At 50.7% G+C, this 16,001-nt stretch overlaps 3 protein-coding genes across 5 annotated transcripts; 2 read left to right on the top strand and 1 right to left on the bottom strand.

Moving 5' to 3' along the window:
- Positions 1 to 1,145: 1,145 nt before the first annotated feature.
- On the bottom strand, positions 1,146 to 6,493 carry JKAMP (JNK1/MAPK8 associated membrane protein). 3 transcript variants are annotated; one of them, XR_003990926.1, is made up of 7 exons: positions 6,145 to 6,297; positions 5,891 to 5,982; positions 5,007 to 5,161; positions 3,778 to 3,984; positions 3,147 to 3,328; positions 2,371 to 2,976; positions 1,146 to 2,070 (listed from the first exon to the last, which is right to left on the bottom strand). XR_003990926.1 is itself a non-coding variant. In XM_030482620.1 (7 exons), exons 1-7 carry the CDS (start codon positions 6,155 to 6,157, stop codon positions 1,852 to 1,854), a joined length of 945 nt encoding a protein of 314 aa, XP_030338480.1. In that variant the 5' UTR covers positions 6,158 to 6,493; the 3' UTR covers positions 1,146 to 1,851. The 3 variants fall into 3 exon arrangements, 2 of the variants coding, with proteins under 2 accessions (XP_030338480.1, XP_030338481.1); XM_030482620.1 differs by having other exon boundaries at positions 2,371 to 2,447; positions 6,145 to 6,493; XM_030482621.1 differs by having other exon boundaries at positions 1,146 to 2,121; positions 2,371 to 2,447; positions 6,145 to 6,292.
- On the top strand, positions 6,111 to 10,069 carry L3HYPDH (trans-L-3-hydroxyproline dehydratase). The gene is made up of 5 exons (XM_030482618.1): positions 6,111 to 6,894; positions 7,156 to 7,325; positions 7,664 to 7,786; positions 8,679 to 8,816; positions 9,573 to 10,069. The coding sequence occupies exons 1-5, from the start codon at positions 6,342 to 6,344 to the stop codon at positions 9,696 to 9,698; spliced, it is 1,110 nt and encodes a 369-aa protein (XP_030338478.1). The 5' UTR covers positions 6,111 to 6,341; the 3' UTR covers positions 9,699 to 10,069.
- A 1,831-nt stretch (positions 10,070 to 11,900) lies between these two features.
- GPR135 (G protein-coupled receptor 135) lies at positions 11,901 to 14,536 on the top strand. The gene has a single exon (XM_030482617.1). The coding sequence runs from the start codon at positions 11,901 to 11,903 to the stop codon at positions 13,170 to 13,172; it is 1,272 nt and encodes a 423-aa protein (XP_030338477.1). The 3' UTR covers positions 13,173 to 14,536.
- The last annotated feature ends 1,465 nt before the right edge of the window (positions 14,537 to 16,001 follow it).

The raw sequence follows: 16,001 nt of genomic DNA, 5'->3' as shown, positions 1-16,001 counted from the left end.
AAATGGTATTTTAACACAAGTTTTATAAACATAGTTTTAGAACTGTCTTCTAGATTAGTGTGTCTAATATTTTATGCAAAAAATTTACATATTGTACATAGCAGTATAGACACATTCGATTTCCTTAAGATCAATTACTTCCTTAATCCCTAAATACAATCTTACCTCTGCATGCAAGACCTAGTTTTTAGAAGCAGTGAACCCGTCAATTGGTATTTCACAGGAAAAAAGCCATCAGGAAAGGCATATCCGCTGTAATGGAATCAAAACCTCCTGTGGAGAAAGAGCGACATCTCGAGGCAGCCTGGCCAAGCTGACGCCCCTCAATGCCCCTGAGCTGCTGGCGGTGGTCTGCCATTAGCAGCGTTGATAGATAATAGAATAAAAAAAGTATTACTGTCATGCTTAAATATAGAAATATACAGTTATTTGCAAATCATCTATACAGTAGGAAGAGTTTAAGTTGCGAAGATCTTCCTATTGCTCTTTCTTCTGTGCTTAGACCTTCAGTACTGCTCTGCATCTTCCTTTAGACTCCCTATAGCACTACGTCATTGGCGACTAATATACAGGATACATGATTTGGGTATCTTCCTCTACAATATAGACAAAAGACTGGAGTTTGTCAGTGGAAATTTGGCTTCAGCAAAGCCAAAAGCTCATTTCTGAACAGCCTCAGAAGCTCTAGCAATTCTTATCAGAAGTTCACATAAAGATTTTGATGTAGAGCAGAGATAATGGTACCTCTTGAAGGAGATAAGGAATCTGCAATTCTTTTTATTAAATCGGTGCTGGTTTTGTACCTTAGCCATCCCAATAGTTTCTGTCGCTGCAGTGGTGATACAGTACAAAGAGCTGTTCTTTTCTCAGCTGCTGATCTCCTCTCCAACCACTGCTGTTGCCATAGTGTGGGTACAGCTGCACCACACAGCAAAAGATGTGAGCTGCTGGCACCAATAAATGATGAAACAGGCATGAAGCACACTCACAGGAGGAAGCTAGGGGGCTGCGCTGAAGGGGGCAGAAGCAATTCTACCCGTGCATAGTTAACAGATGCATCACAGTTTTCCTGGTAGTTGTCAGCAAATAAAATCTTTAGTCTGATCTTAGAAGGAAATTTATAGTCGAGGTATATGAAAATGGAGTTAGTGGGAAGGATACTACTGTTTAATCACCTCCATGAAGTACACAGAGCATAAGCTATGCTTTTATAGAGAACTTGAAAATGCATTTCCTCTCCTTCCACCTTCCGTCATAAGGAATCATGCTCAACATGTTCTATTTTTTGATGGAAGGAAAAATCTATTTCCACTGGTGGAGTACACGATCAGAAAACAGAGCACTATGTTTCCTATAGCTCTTTCTTCTGTGTTTAGACCTTCAGTACTGCTCTGCATCTTCTAGACCTTCCATAGCACTACGTCACTGGTGACTTAGATACAGGATACATGCTTTGGGTATCTTCCTGTACAATACAGAGAAAAGACCCTATTTGTTTCATTGAAAGTCTACTGAAAACCCAACTCTAGCATTTTATTCAAACACCACCTAAAATACTGTATTAAGAAACAAACATACACAAGCAAACCCCTATACTAGAATGTGTCGCAAGCTTTTTATACAGATTCACAGTGATAAATAGATACAAGGACATTCCCTTCCATCTATACCAGATACTTATGAAGAATACAAAGTGCAGCTTTTTTTATATTCTCCAGTCTCACTCAGGTGTTTCACCTAGAAGTCCAGTTCATAAATAACTTCTTTTAAAACAGAAGTTTCCAAAACATAACAAGCACTAAAATTGCTTAATTCAGATCATTGGGACAGTGTTGTTGGCACAGGCTCCTTTCAATGTCCATTTCCACCCTCCGAGAGTATGCGCGATGGCTCGGTGTACTTTGCTGTCAGCAAGTAGAAGAGGGCAGGTGCAGGTACCAAGGCAAGCAATGGCAGGTCCTGCTCAAGCTTATCCAGTTTGGAAATGGAGATGATTCCATAGGCGTGAAGTAACCAGTGGCTGAAGAGGACAACAAGCCTTTTCTTCCTCACAAGAAGATCCTTGAAAGACTTGAAAAATAAACACAGTACCCTATTAGCATTCAGCCCCTTACCTAGTACCTTATGTTTAAGAGTGTTATAGGTAGCACACAGAGACTGCATGAAGCCTCCTGGGTTCCAGCACAGAACAGTTTCTCAGTTCACCACAAGAGGGAAGTCTCGCAGGAGCTTCCTCCAGCTCACAGGAGAAGTCGTAAAGAGGCTTAAACGCAGAATACACAGCCGAGGAAAGGCAAGACACAGAGTGGTCTCTCCTCGAATTCAAGTATTTTGTAATTGAGTTTTAACACAGGAAACATGTTTACCTACCTCCACTTCAGACGCAGACATATACACAGCCAGTGTAACCAAAGACAACACCAGTATGATGTATGGGAAGGCATAATCTAAAGGTAAACATCAAACACATTAGCAGGAGAAAGAACACTCGATACACATTTCAGCAGAGGTAGCTTTTCCACGTATAACCATGGGTGTGAAGTAAACTAAGCTACTGTAGTCCACCTCTTATCATCCCATCAAACACACACAGTGGTAAAGCTCAGGCTAGCACAACCATTCAACACTTCTGTCTTAGGTTTTCAAACTTTTTCTGTTATTTCTAGGTGGAGTTACTGTACACTTAAATCACTAACTGAAAAAGGCAGATAATGAGAAAAGCAATCAGGCTGAGTGGGGATTTTGTGGTGCCTGTCCCCTTCATGTGACAAGTATGCTGGAAGCAAACCCAAAAATAGCAGATATGTCCAAACTTAGACTTTGATCCACCTCTGAAATCAGACAAACTCTACCTTAGCAGAAAGTGGAAGGAGCTCCCTCTGATGTAATTTCCTCTCACACCCCTTCTATTCCCTTCTTGAGAAAGGCACAGTCTCTAGCAGCACCAGCAGAGACAAAGCAGTCTTGGCCAGAAGCCTGGTTAGGACAGGGCTACTGATGAGCAACTTTTTCAGGTAAAACTCCTCACAATAACCTTAAATGACGTCCTTATTTTTGAAGCAAAACTGCATCATGTCCCTCCCTCCCATAAGTCACCTGTTAGTGTTTACAGGTATGTTTACTAGTGTTATTAAGAGAGAACTCACAAAGCAGGCCTCCTCCAACAGCCTGAAGCACGGTGAGGATAGGGAAGAAGTATAGTGCTGCATAAATGCTTTTAAATCGATCGGACTTTCCTAAACCACAGGCAATTTTCTTAACCAGAAGAGGCCGAAGTAGCATCATTAACACAAGACAGAAAGCATAATATATAAACACAATGGTGTACCTAGGAGGAAAAAAAAAGATAAATTCCTTAAAATGCGCAGTTCTATCCTGCAGACTCACTTCAGAACCAAGGAATTTCGGGATAGTCAGTGAAGTCCAAACAATTTACAATCAAAGGATGTAAACACAGAATGATGCACTCACTCTTCCTAATGGAAATGGTCAAGATGCAGCAAAGATAGGGAAAAAAACACCCACAAAGTCTTATGCTTCATAGCTAAATAGCCTGAACTACTACACTGCTTTCTTTGACGACTCAGAAAGTCATTAGGTGTTGCTAAGTGTTTCACACATAAACCAGCTCAATGCATGAAACACTTTTGGGGATTGATACTCATTGGTCCCAGTTATATCTGAACACTTTTTGCCTCTTTGAGAAGAGGCACAGACAGAACCACACTTGTATAAAAGGGACACAAAAGGAAGGAGCACAAAAGCCTTTACGCTTACAGGGGATAGACTGCTTCATGAGTGCAGTGCACCGTGGTGATGTAGTCAGGGCTTGGGTTGTAAAGCATCGTGTACCAGTCCGAAAGCTTCTTCACCTTGCAGGAGTGGATATGCACCGAGCCGACGGGGTCACTGACAAGCAGCGTAACAATTGCTGCAACGCTGCACTCGAACAAGGCAGTTACATGCTGCAACAGTGCGCGGGAACTGTGGAAGTAGAGAGAGATATTTACTACCCTGCTAACATAACAGGAAATCTAAACACCAATTGGAAAGTTCCTATGCAGTACAGAACCCTCTACAGAGTTAATACTCACTGTGATCAAGGTTAGGACAACTCTGCTTGAATAAAGAGTTAAGTATTTGAAGCTGACTGTGAAAACTCACAATCTCAGATGATTTAGTGTGTAAAATGTGACTGAACAACATCCCAGCCTCTTAAATGAAAGCTTGCTGTAGCAAAAGCATCCTGTCAGGTGAGGAACACACCACTCAGCTGTTGTGGTTTCAAAGCAAGCAACAGCGGGGCTAAGACACCACACATCTCAGAAGGGGTAACATCATCACGTATGATATAAGCAAACTTCCAAAGCTGCAAGTCCTTGTTAAAGATGACATATATTCATATATTAAACTCTCCCAGTTTTTGGTGTTTAGTACACCTCAGAGTCATTACTTCTTAAAAGTTCCAGCCTAGCACCTAATGGCTGCATGCAGCTGTGGTTTTAAACCCCTTTTTCACAGAACTTCCCTGATGCATTATGCTGATGCTTAAGTTACACCACCTACGCTACCAGGACCAAAACCCAGTATGCACATTCCTACAGAGAAAACTCAAACCCATTCTCCCGTCGCACGTGTGCAGCACCACAGGTCAGGGCCTCTGCAGGTAGTAGGTCTGGCCCAGGAGAGTGGGGTTCACATGTTGCACCACTCCTGCCCGCTACTGGGAAACCCAGTGCAGCCCAAATTGACAGATGGACCAGGCACCACCACACTGAAGAGATACAGACCATGCACTGAGGGTGGTGACTGGTAAGAAGGACCCACGGGACTCTTACACTTGTAAATAAACCTCTGTCCAACTGCCCAAAGCTTATGTGCTACCGTATCAGCTTAACCAAACAGCATGAACTGCTGGACAGTTCAATACAGCATCTCCAATTGATCACTTGTTGATAAGAAATGTCCATTTTTAAATAACTTATCTGAAGAAGGGGTCTACAAACCTCTTTTTTCCTGAATACCACTCAATAAAGAACCAGTGTAAAACCAGCGGAAGCATGGCCATGAAGCCAAGGTACAACCAGTCATAGCGGTCTGGAGATCCCATACATTCCCGGCAGATTTTGTTGTCATCAGTTCTTTGACCTCTAGGGCATACCTACAAAAAGCAGAGACTGTTTACACAGCATCCGAGTACCAGTAATGAATCATTGCAGTTCCTGGAAAAACAGCTTGCACTAGTGCTGGGGCAAGATACATACAGGCTTCTAAGGAGATAAAATGTTAAGCTTAGCAATTTCTCAGGTTACATTGGCCTCGCTCTCTATGGCTCTTCCTTCCCAACATGAACAAAGACGAAGCATGTTTAACATGCTTCATGCAAGCATCCATTTTCCTCTCCCACTGTCACACCATCTTCCTTCCACTACCAAGCTCATGCACCCACCAGGCCACTCACAACCACCATCCACCCCCACCTGCCCAGGTTTCCTGCTCCCCGTCCATTCCACCCACCCCAGATCTTGCTCTCCCTCAGTACTCAAATAAATCAGCAGGCAGAATGATTTCAGCACCGCTCTCCACTGCATTCCACCCCATTCTGTTCCGGTTTTCACAGCCCTTCGACTCAGCTCCGGTTCAGCACCGAGCCTTCAGCACCTCTTCAGGGAATGTCTCATTGAGCAGCTCCTGCTTTCGCTAAGGGAGCTCTGCCCACCCTCTGCAGCCCCCGCTTCCCCCTGGTCCCCAGGGTACACCGGGGCTGGGCAGTGGGCCGCGGTGTTGCTCACAGCGGGATCCGCACCAGCCTCCGGAGCGGCTCGGCCCGCGCAGCCGAGGCCGGGCCCAGCGCGGGAGAGAGGCCTTACCTCGCCCGCTCCGCACTTACCCCGCACTCCCCGTAAGTCTCCACGGAGCCGTTGACTGACAGGACGGTCCTGCCGCAGTACAGCCCGAGGCAGGCGGGCTGAATGTCCACAGCTGCGGAGAGAGAGCAGCCCGCGTTACCCCTACCCGGCCCGGAGCGCCTCACACCCCGCGGCTCCCCTGCAGCCGAGAGGCACCGACCGCCACCCCTGGCCCGCTCCAGCCGCTGACAACCCCGCCAGCGCCAGCGCCAGCGCCAGCCCCGTCCCGTCCTACCGGCACGGAACATCCTGGCAACCCATCAACCGCCCCTCCGCTACCACAGAGCTACTTCCGCACGCAGCACTTCCACTTCCGACGCGAGGACAAGCTCCACCCGCCGCAGCCGTGTGGGAGCGGTCACGCAGAGGGATGGTGCTGCTCCGCCCCGGGGCCGTGCCCAGGGTGGTCCTGGCTCCCCCGCGGCGCTGGCGATGGCGGCAGCGGCGGAGAGTGGTGACGCCGGTACTGATGCCGATGCAGGACGGTGGTTGCCGCCGCACTCGCCCTCGGGCCTGGTGCTGCAGACGGTGGAGATGCACACAGGCGGCGAGCCGCTGCGCATCATCCCGCGGCTAGAGGCGGCGGAGGAGGCAGCGGCGGTGGGAGGGCTGTCGCTGCTGTCGCTGCGGCGGGAGGTGGCGGCCACGCAGGACCACGTGCGGCAGGCGCTGATGCACGAGCCGCGGGGACACGGCGGCATGTACGGAGCGGTGGTGGTGCGAGGCGGGGCGGCCGCCGACGGCGCCCACCTGGCAGCCCTGTTCCTGCACGGCGCCGGCTACAGCGCCATGTGCGGCCACGCTGTCATGGCTCTCGGCCGCTTCGCCCTCGACTACGGGCTGGTGGCGGCGCCCAGCTGCCCCGAGACCGCTGTCCACCTGCGCTGCCCCTGCGGGCCCGTCACCGCCTTTGTGCCCTGGGATGGCCGCCGCAGCGGCAACCCTGTCCGCTTCCACAGTGTGCCCGCCTTCGCTGTCACTACAGGTGGGAACTGGGCCTGCCGCACTGGGTTTGGGGGGCTGGTGGCCTGGCTGAGGGGCATCTGGCAAATCCCTCCCCAGTTCTGATGATCCTCAGAGGCCATCAGGGATGGCACAAGGTGTCATCTGCTGCTCTCTGGCATGGGAGCATTCAAGTCATTGTCTCTGTGCCCCCCTTGCACGTGGCTGGGTTCCTCTACTGTGCATGCAAGTCCATGGCCCAGCGCAGTTTCCTTTCCTCACAGCCGTCTCCTTCTCTGCCCAGACTTGGCCATCAACGTCCCTGGTTACGGGAAGGTGGTGGTCGACATTGGCTATGGTGGTACTTTCTATGCCTTCCTCAGTGCTGAGCAGCTGGGCCTTGATGTGTGCTCTTCAGAAACCAGAGACCTTGTTAATGCGGCGAGCGCAGTGACAGAAGCAGTGAAGAAACAGGTATGGTAGAGTGCTGCGGTACCCCAGCGTGCTCCTTCAGGTGACTGCACCAGACGGAGGCTCTTTATTCCCCTGAGATGCTCAGGATGGGAGGGAGTCCCATCATTCCAGCCCCATGTTGAATTTCAAAGTCCTCCTCCAGCCTCACAAAGACATGAGTAGGAGCTCACTTTCCTGTTGCTGTTCCCTTCTCTGTGGCTGGAGAAGCAGGGGTGGAAAAGCAGCAGTGTAGCCTTGTCCCGTTCCTCTGGTCTCTTGAGGAAGCCGTACTGCACTGCACATGCTGCTGGCTGCCCAGGTGCAGCACGCGTTGCTGAATGTGTCTTTGCTGTTCCTAGTTCAAGCTTCATCACCCTGAAAGCAAAGACCTGGCTTTTCTCTACGGCACCATACTGACCGATGGGAAAGATGCCTTTAGTGAGGAGCCCACCACCAACATCTGCGTGTTTGGAGATGAACAGGTACAGGAATGGGCTTTTCTCAGGCACACAAGGCATCACCTTTTTCCTTTCTTACATCAGCTCCAGAGAGGGACAGTTCTGCTGCTCCTTGCTTTGGGTAGTGATGATTGCTTCTGTGGCAGTTTTCCCCTGAAGACCCGTCACTTAACATGCTGGTTTAGTTCCTAATGATAGAAATACTTCTGCACATCTTAGATGGTGGCATTTTAAAAAGGTTCATATCTGTGTTCCATAGGTAAGAATTTCCCAGGAATTCAGGGGCTGAGGTGGGATCCCAACATAGTGAATTTCCTTAAAGTCTTTATTGAGGGAACAGCTGCTGGGGACGAAGAGAGCAAGAGAGAAAAGAAGGGGCGTAAACTTCTATCCTTGTCTGCAGTGGATAAGGCATCACATAAATAGCAGAGGAAGTTGTGATTGGACTTCTTAGCAGTGAGGAGTGTGGAGCATTGGGACAGATCACCGTGGAAGCTGGCCAGCGCTGTGGTTTTGGAGGTTTTAAAATCCAGGCTGGCCAGCAGCGTTCTTAGTGTAAGGAGAACTGATCCTGCCTTGATGTGTGAGAATGGGGAAGGTGGCCTCTGCCCCTCAGTGCTTTTGCTATGATGCTGGGAAGCTTTCAAGTGCTCCCTAAATAGCCTCAATATTTACTAGATCATTCATCCCTTTTTTTGACAAAGTTTGTCAAAGCTGATCACAACTCAGAAGTACCCCAAACCTACTTTTTTTGTCTTTTCCTTTGTGATGTGTCTGGATTCTGTACAAACCCCTGGGATAGAGGGGTCTCCCCCAAGTGCAGTATAAAGGTGGCCAAGAGAACTGAGGGGAGTGATGCTGTTTTCTGTTAAACCCCAAAACACTAGAGCTGATTCATCTTCTCTTCTGAATGTAGGTTGACCGAAGTCCAACAGGATCGGGTGTGACAGCTCGCATCGCCTTGCAGTACCACAAGGGACTCATCCAGCTGAATCAGACCAGAACCTTTCGGAGCAGCACCACGGGGTCCTTGTTCACCGGGAAGGCAGTGAAGGCAAGTGGCTTGTGCTGGACTTTCCCTCTGTCTGGATGAATTCTGGAAAAGTGCTGTGGTCTTGGCTCAGTAGAGAAGCACAGAAGCCTTTCTGTGGCTGGGGAAGGGTGTATGGAAGGAGGGAGGTGTCTGGGGGTCTTATCTTCCCACAATCTTCATGCTTCAAGGTTTTTAGTTAGAGAAGCAAGGAACAGTAAGACCCTATTCTGTTGCATGGCTTCCCTGCAAGTCCTCTCTTGGCTACCAGGAAAGGACTGGGGTGAGAAGTGCTTACGTAGATAAATCAGCCTGATCCATTCTGAGTGGCAGCTAAGGGTGGATTCCTGGTTTAGTCCCCTCTTCCCTGCTCAAAGGCTGACTGTGTTGTTCAGAGATGTAGTAGCTGGGTCTGTGCATCCGGGTTTCCAGGCCCAGGCTTGGCCCCATGACATCTGGCAGCATGTGGCCATGAAGGTGTGGACATGTCCCAGGGAGCTGTCTTTGGGTGCGAGTGGTCACTGGCTTGTTGGCCTCCTGTGGCAGTGCAGGGGCTCACGAGCTCAGAGCAGGGGCAGTAGTGGTTGTGCAGGTGTGGAGCTCGTGCAGGCAAGGAGAGGTGGTGAAAGAGCTGCTGCACACTTTGGGATGTACCTGGGCAGGGCAGAGTGCTCGGTGAGGGGTGTCTCTGCACAAGTGCCAGGTAGCGCTGGTATTTCATGGGGTTGGGAGAGTGGAGAAGCGCCCATCACCTCTGTCCTGATCCCAATCCCTCTGCAGGAAGCCAAGTTGAGTGACTACAACGCTGTTGTCGTGGAAGTCTCAGGAGAAGCCTTTTACATTGGTACAGCCACCTTCACTGTTGAAGAGGAGGACCCACTGAAATACGGCTTCTTCTTCAAGTGACCCAAGCCACGGCGTGGTGGCAAAGTCTCACTGATGGTTCTGCACTTCTCCTGCTCATGCATTTATATTCTCCTTCTCCACATGGCTCATTGCAATATGCCAGAGCAACAGGAATAGCCCTTGGTGGTGTGACAGCATCTGCTGTGTTTCAGGCTAACAGGCCATGTTCCCCTGTTGTGATTAGCATATTGGGTGCAGTGTGATTAGCATATATGGGCTGCTCTGAGAAGCCGTATTTTTTTCTCAATAATTATTTGCAGAAAATGTAGCTGATCTTGGAGAGCTGTCTTCAAATTTATGTGCCTTCTCTATGTCTGTAAATTAATAATTCCGAAGCCAGATTCCTATTAAATACCAGCTGAAAACACTGACTTTCTCCTCTTGTTTTCACTCCCGGAGCTGATTTCCGGGGCTCTGCCGAGTGCGTCACAGCTGTTGGTTTGAATTGCCTGTTCTACCTCATGCTTACTGCTGTGCTGCCCTTGCTGCTGTGACTCATGCCCCAGCTTCCCCCATCTGCCCACCTCAGGCCTGTCCAAACACCCCCTTCCTCACTGCACTCACTTCACCCCTGCCAGGGCCCTCCTGCATCCCAGGTATTTCCTCAGGACCTTCTACAGTCCCTCCTGTGGGTCCCCTAAACCTTCCTCTCGTGCTTATCCTGGACCATCGGCTGCAAACACCCTATGGCTAACTTTTAACAGGAGCAGCTGTATTCAAAGGTCTGAGCCATTATGACCTTTGATTGCTAATTATTTACTGATGATTTTGTCTCAGTCCTGTGGGGCAGCTTGTGCAGCAGAGTGCTGTCCATACTTGCTTTGCAAGAGTTCCTTGAGGGAGGATTGACAGTGGAAAGACTGTAGGCAAGCATTTGCAGTGGCGGAAGCAGAGCTTCAGAATACTTGTGGCCTGTAATTTTCACTGTGTCTCTGGACAAAATGGTGTTCGTTTATTGAAGACACTCATGGGAGTGTGCCTTGTTAAAATGAGACATGAAAATGAGAATTATCATTTCCCGGTAGCTCATGCAGCAGAAGAGAACAAGTTATACTGGAGAGCTTGGAAAAGGTTGGCATGGAAAAGCCTGGGATTAATTTCTTCTATCAACATGGAAAATTATAACTTTGAAATGGGAAGAAACAAGATTTCCCTCATTCTGAGAACGGCTGCACTGCCAACAGAGGATTTTTAGGCTGGCAGCTGGGACTCTTGCTCCCAGCTTCCCTGTAACCCCCAGATACATCCCTTGCAGCCTCTGGTCCCACCCCAGGAGCAAGAATTGACAGACACATTCTTCGCACTTGCAGGAGCAAACTCCTCTATGTGTTTTTAGCTACTGGGCATCTCCCTTGTGATCAGCCCCCCAGCCTGGCTTCCCCCAGCCAGCTCCCAGCCTGGGGAAGAGCTGGGGCAGCAAGTCCTGAAGCCCAGCACAGAAAGGTTGGAAGCTCTTCAGGTATTGGAAGAGGCTGACCAGGGAAGTGGAATCACCATCCCTGGAAGTGTTCAAAAACCATGTAGATGTGGCTTTTACAGTTTAATGGTTGACTTGGCAGTCCTGGGGTAAAGGTTGGACTTGATGATCTTAAAGGTCTTTTCCAACCAAGTTGGTTCTGTGAATCTGTGATGAATTGGGTTGCGTTCTTTGTTAACTATTCATGCGGATAGCCCTAAGAAGTTTTCCCCACAGGGGCAGCAGCTCCAGCATGGCTGAGCGTGGTGGGACAGGGTCCTGCTGCCAGCGTGAGAGTCCCTGGCCTGACTGCTCAACCCCTCAGCTTGTGAGACGCCAGCCTGGAGAGCGGAGCCGGCCTCCGCCAGTGTCTGGGGGTAGCTGGTCCCCTGCCCCTTCGTGATGGGCTGCAGGGCTGTGCGGGAAAAGGGGCGGGGGGGACAGGGGCCATCAGGGAACAGGGCTCTGAGAGGAGAGGGACCATGCGGGGAGAGGGGCTGTGGGGACCCGTCCCCGGCTTTGGGTTGGGGTGAGGGGGTCCCTGTGCCCGGGCCCTCCAGGCCCCGCTGCTCGGCTGCGGACACGCCGCTCCCCGCCCCCGGGGCCGCGGGGCGAGCCGGGCCGCGCTGGGCCGGTTCCCCGGGCAACGGCGGCCGCGCGACGTCAGCGGCTGGCGGGGCCGGCGGCCCGGCGCGGGCGGGGAGCGCCTCTGCAGCCGCGGCGCGGGCCGGGGCATGGGGCTGCGCATGGAGCCGGCGGCGGCCGTGCCGGGAAACCTGTCCCGCGGCGGCGGCGGCGGCAACGAGAGCGGCGGGGCGGCGGCGGCGGGAGCGGCGGCCGGGTGGTCTGCGGCGGCGCTGGCCTCGCAGGCGCTGGCGCTGCTGCTCATCTTCGCCCTCTCGGCGCTGGGCAACGGGGCGGTGGTGCTGGTGATCGCCCGGCATCGGCAGCTCCGCACGGTCACCAACGCTTTCGTGCTGTCGCTGTCGCTGTCGGAGCTGCTGGGCGCCCTGCTCTGCCTGCCACTGGCCTTCTTCAGCCTGCTCAGCCGCCCGCCCGGCGCGTGGCTCTTCGGGCAGCGCCTCTGCCTGGCCAGCGCCGCCCTGCACGCTGGGCTGGGCATCGCCGCCACCCTCACCATGGCTCTCCTCTCCTTCGACCGCTACTGCGCCATCGTCCGCCAGCCCCGGCACAAGATGGGCCGCCGCCGCGCTGCCCAGCTCCTGGCTGCCGTTTGGCTGGCCGCCCTGGCCCTGGCCGGACCCTGGTACGGGCTGGCAGGCGAGGGGCAGCGGGAGGCCCGTCCCGGAGCCTACCGCTGCGTCTACGTGCTGCCCTGGGGCTCGTCCCGGCTGGGGCCGCCCTACGGCGCAGCCCTCATTGTGCTCTGCTACCTCCTGCCCTTCGCCCTCATGTGCTTCTGCCACTACAACATCTGCCGTGCCGTGCGGCTGGCCGAGAGCCGCGTGCGGCCCCTCACCACCTACGGGCACCTGCTGCGGGCCTACGGGGAGATGCGCACTGCCACCACCGTCCTCATCATGATCGTCTCCATCATCTGCTGCTGGGGGCCCTACTGCATCCTGGGGCTGGCTGCTGCCGCCGGCCGCCTGCCCTTCTCACCCACCATGGATGCTGTAGCCAGCGGGATGGCCTGGGCCAACGGCGCCATCAACCCCCTCATCTACGCCGCCCGCAACCCCAACATCTCCGTGCTGCTGCGGCGCAGCCGTGAGGGCGGCTACAGGACTAGGAACAACATGGCAGCCTACCTCTTGGTCCCGGGACGCCAGCCGGAGCCCCGGCGCCGGGCTGACCGTGTCCAGGAGCGCTACGTCAATCAGCACAGCGTCCCCCCGGGCAGTGCCCCGTCTTCCTCCAGCCCAGCGAGTGGGGGAGAGGTGGCCATGTGGGCCTGCAAGAACCCTGCTGTACTCTTCTGCCGGGATGGGCAGCCAGACACCATCTCTGAGGCCACCTTGCAGGCCAAAGCGGACACTGTTGACACCAGCCTCTGAAGTGATGAGGGACCAGGACGGAGGTATTGGGCCTCAATGCCATCTCCCTGAGGAAGTGCAGGGAGCCCCAGTGCTTGGAGTCCTTTGCTAGCAGACTACCAAGAAATTGGAAATTGGAGCGATGGGACTGTGTGAGACACAGCGTGGTTTCTTCTCCATTGTGTGAGCTCTGGTTTGGCAACTCAGTCTGCAAGCAGCGAGAACTCCACACTGAAAAAAGTCCCCCTTCCCTTCAGCAGGACCGATGCACTAGTGATAGCTGCCAAGCTAAGCCAGCACAAGAGCTTGACTGCAAGAACAAAACAGTGTTTGCTCCAGTCCTGCAGCAAGTGCCACAGTGAAGCTAAGAGACAGGCATACAAATACAGTCCAAGCTGGCTGACTGTGTGAGCTGTTTAAGTGCCAAAAAGCCATTGAAAGCTGAGCACTGGCAGCTGGAAAACACTCTGAAAACACCACACTGTGAAAACTGCATCATGGCAGGAAAATGTTGCTTTAACCCATTATATGTGCAAGTGCTGATAGTCAGAAAGTCATAGACTGTGGGTCAGGCTAAAAAAGAGATCTATTATTGGTTTGGTTTTGTTTGTGTGTTTGTTTTAAAACTCCCAAGCATAACAACAGTAATTGCTGCAAAAGGGAAGATGTATGATACTGGGAGAGAAGGAGAGGAAGATGAAACATTAGTTGTCAAAATTTCAGCAGTCTTTTTTTTTTGTTTGTTTGGTGGTTTTTTTTTTTCAGGTACAGTCAGCTTAAAATACTGTGAATATGAGAAACGACACAGACACTGGGGAAAAGGGTGTGGGTGTAGACTATGGTATCACTGAGTTTGTGCACAAGGTGTGCATTTTCTTTTTGAGCTCATCTCTCATCTGTGAGAAGTGTCTCACATCTCTAAGAGTGATGTGACAGAGGTGTGTATCTGAAAGGAGAGGTAAAGCAATATCACGTGCTCTTTGTGTGTTCTTAAGCATGTGAAAATGTGTATATGCAGAGAACAGATATTGTATTGACGGCAGCAATCCATCTGGAGTATAATATTTAAAATCCAGCTTTGTCTGCCATTATATATAAGGAAAATAATACAATGGAAGTGCAATTGTGTGGCATAAATTAATTTGAATTTATCAGTATATTATTTTCATCCAAAGGCCTAAAGCCTAAAATTAGTATTTGGAATCAGAAACTAAGATTGGGCTTTCCTTTATTTTTGCCAGTTAAATGTGAGACAGGCACTGGTTTTCCTTGTACGAGCTTTAAAAATGCAATGTTACTGTTTTAGTGGATTTTGCAACTGTTTGTGACCCAAGTGAACATATTATCATTATTTTGAGACAAGAAATAAATTGTCTTCTATGCAGCCGATGAAAGTGTCTCAGCCTGGCATCATTCTCAGCCCAGCCTTGAGAAAGAAACTTCTGTAAAAAATTGGCAGATGAATGATAGTGGAGAGAGACCTAATCGTTTGTGAAATTTTAATGCAGCTGTTTTTCATGCTGTGAGCATTACTGAAATTTTCTCCTGGGAAGCTCCTGAAGTCCAGGAGGAAAAGATTTGACCCTTGACAACCGCTCAGCACTGAAACTTTGCCCTGCAGGTCCTGAATTTTGCAAGTTGGGCAGTATATTTGTATTGTTTGATAGGAGAGAAGCTGTACAGAAAACCACAGCTTTTCACAGCAGCTATTTGGCAGCAAGTGAACACTAGTGACTTGTTAGAAAGGCAGGACAGGAATTTTCTTGCATACCTGCCCTTCCACAGCAAAGTATGGCCAGCATAGAGTGAGAGAGGTGGTTGTGAATGATGAGATTAGATTTAACTCTTACCTAGGTAGCTGGTAGGTGGTAACAAGGAGATTGGTGCAGGCTAATTTGCCAGACAGAGCACTCTGGTGTTTGGACAGCTTCAAGGGCATTTGCCTGAGTTCCACAAGTCATTGACTCTTACCTAGAGAAAACTTTAACTATGATCCAGGAGGTGGCAAAGAAAACCCATAGGGTTCTGCCTTCCCAGGAGGGTTGTTGCTCCATGAGTTGTAGCAACAGTCCTTAGTATTCTAACTCATTAATTCCGGTGCTTTGTAATGCAGGGAGGACAGAACCAAGGAAAAGTGTCTAACTCAATACTCATCAGCCTTGTGTAGTAGAGACAGCAGGGCACAGGCAGATCACTTGTAGTTCATGTATCAGCTGCAGAGCAGCTAACTTGATCCTCTGGCCGTGGTAGATCTAGCATGTTGGTGTGTATTGCGGTATGAAGTCTGTGTTGTAGAGGAAAGGATGTTGCTGTTTTTAGCCTGGCCCCTCTGCAGCTCTGATGCAGAGCCTGTTCTTTGACCAGAAGTGATCATTTAGAGCCTTCCTGTCTTCAGCAGCACACAGACTTACAGGTTCTTTTGCACTTTTTGCATGCAAGAAGAGTTTTATCTGCCAACTGGAACAAATTTGGTCAGAGTAGATGAACTAAGGCATAGTTAGTGGGTTAAAGAAATGAGGAAGATGAAGGTCTAGCACTGCTGCGTCTGACTTGTGGCATGCCATTGAGTGCATGATCATATGGCTAAAAGCCCATGCAAAAGGTGGTCCTGCTCCCCTCAGTGCTTGGCTCTGGCCAGCTTCCCAGTCCCTTCTGTACATACTATCACAGCTGACTCTCTCTTACTAACCAGCTCAGGCACTAAACAACAGAAAACCATTCATTCCCTCTTTTGCATGCTGGTTTAGTATTTCTGGCAGTTGCTTCTGGCAGGGCAGCACTGGGGATGCCAGGGCTGAGGTCGACCACGAAGCATCACAGGAGCTGCACCAGGAGTGAACTAAAATAGCT

Source organism: Strigops habroptila, chromosome 4 (genome assembly GCF_004027225.2).
Source record: "Strigops habroptila isolate Jane chromosome 4, bStrHab1.2.pri, whole genome shotgun sequence".
Classification (NCBI taxonomy): Eukaryota; Metazoa; Chordata; class Aves; order Psittaciformes; family Psittacidae; genus Strigops; species Strigops habroptila.
This window is presented reverse-complemented; position numbering and strand designations above follow the sequence as displayed.

Bases quoted from the DNA above. Each gene is read 5' to 3' on its own strand.
- JKAMP (XM_030482621.1), bottom strand. The intron at 5,162-5,890 runs GTAAGTGCGGAG...TGCTTTTTGTAG, and splicing joins AGACTTACGGGGAGTGCGGG to GTATGCCCTAGAGGTCAAAG. The intron at 2,122-2,370 runs GTAGGTAAACAT...CTTAAACATAAG, and splicing joins TGTCTGCGTCTGAAGTGGAG to GTACTAGGTAAGGGGCTGAA.
- L3HYPDH (XM_030482618.1), top strand. From the start codon at position 6,342: ATGGCGGCAGCGGCGGAGAGTGGTGACGCCGGTACTGATGCCGATGCA. The intron at 7,326-7,663 runs GTATGGTAGAGT...TGCTGTTCCTAG, and splicing joins CAGAAGCAGTGAAGAAACAG to TTCAAGCTTCATCACCCTGA. The intron at 7,787-8,678 runs GTACAGGAATGG...TTCTGAATGTAG, and splicing joins GCGTGTTTGGAGATGAACAG to GTTGACCGAAGTCCAACAGG.
- GPR135 (XM_030482617.1), top strand. From the start codon at position 11,901: ATGGAGCCGGCGGCGGCCGTGCCGGGAAACCTGTCCCGCGGCGGCGGC.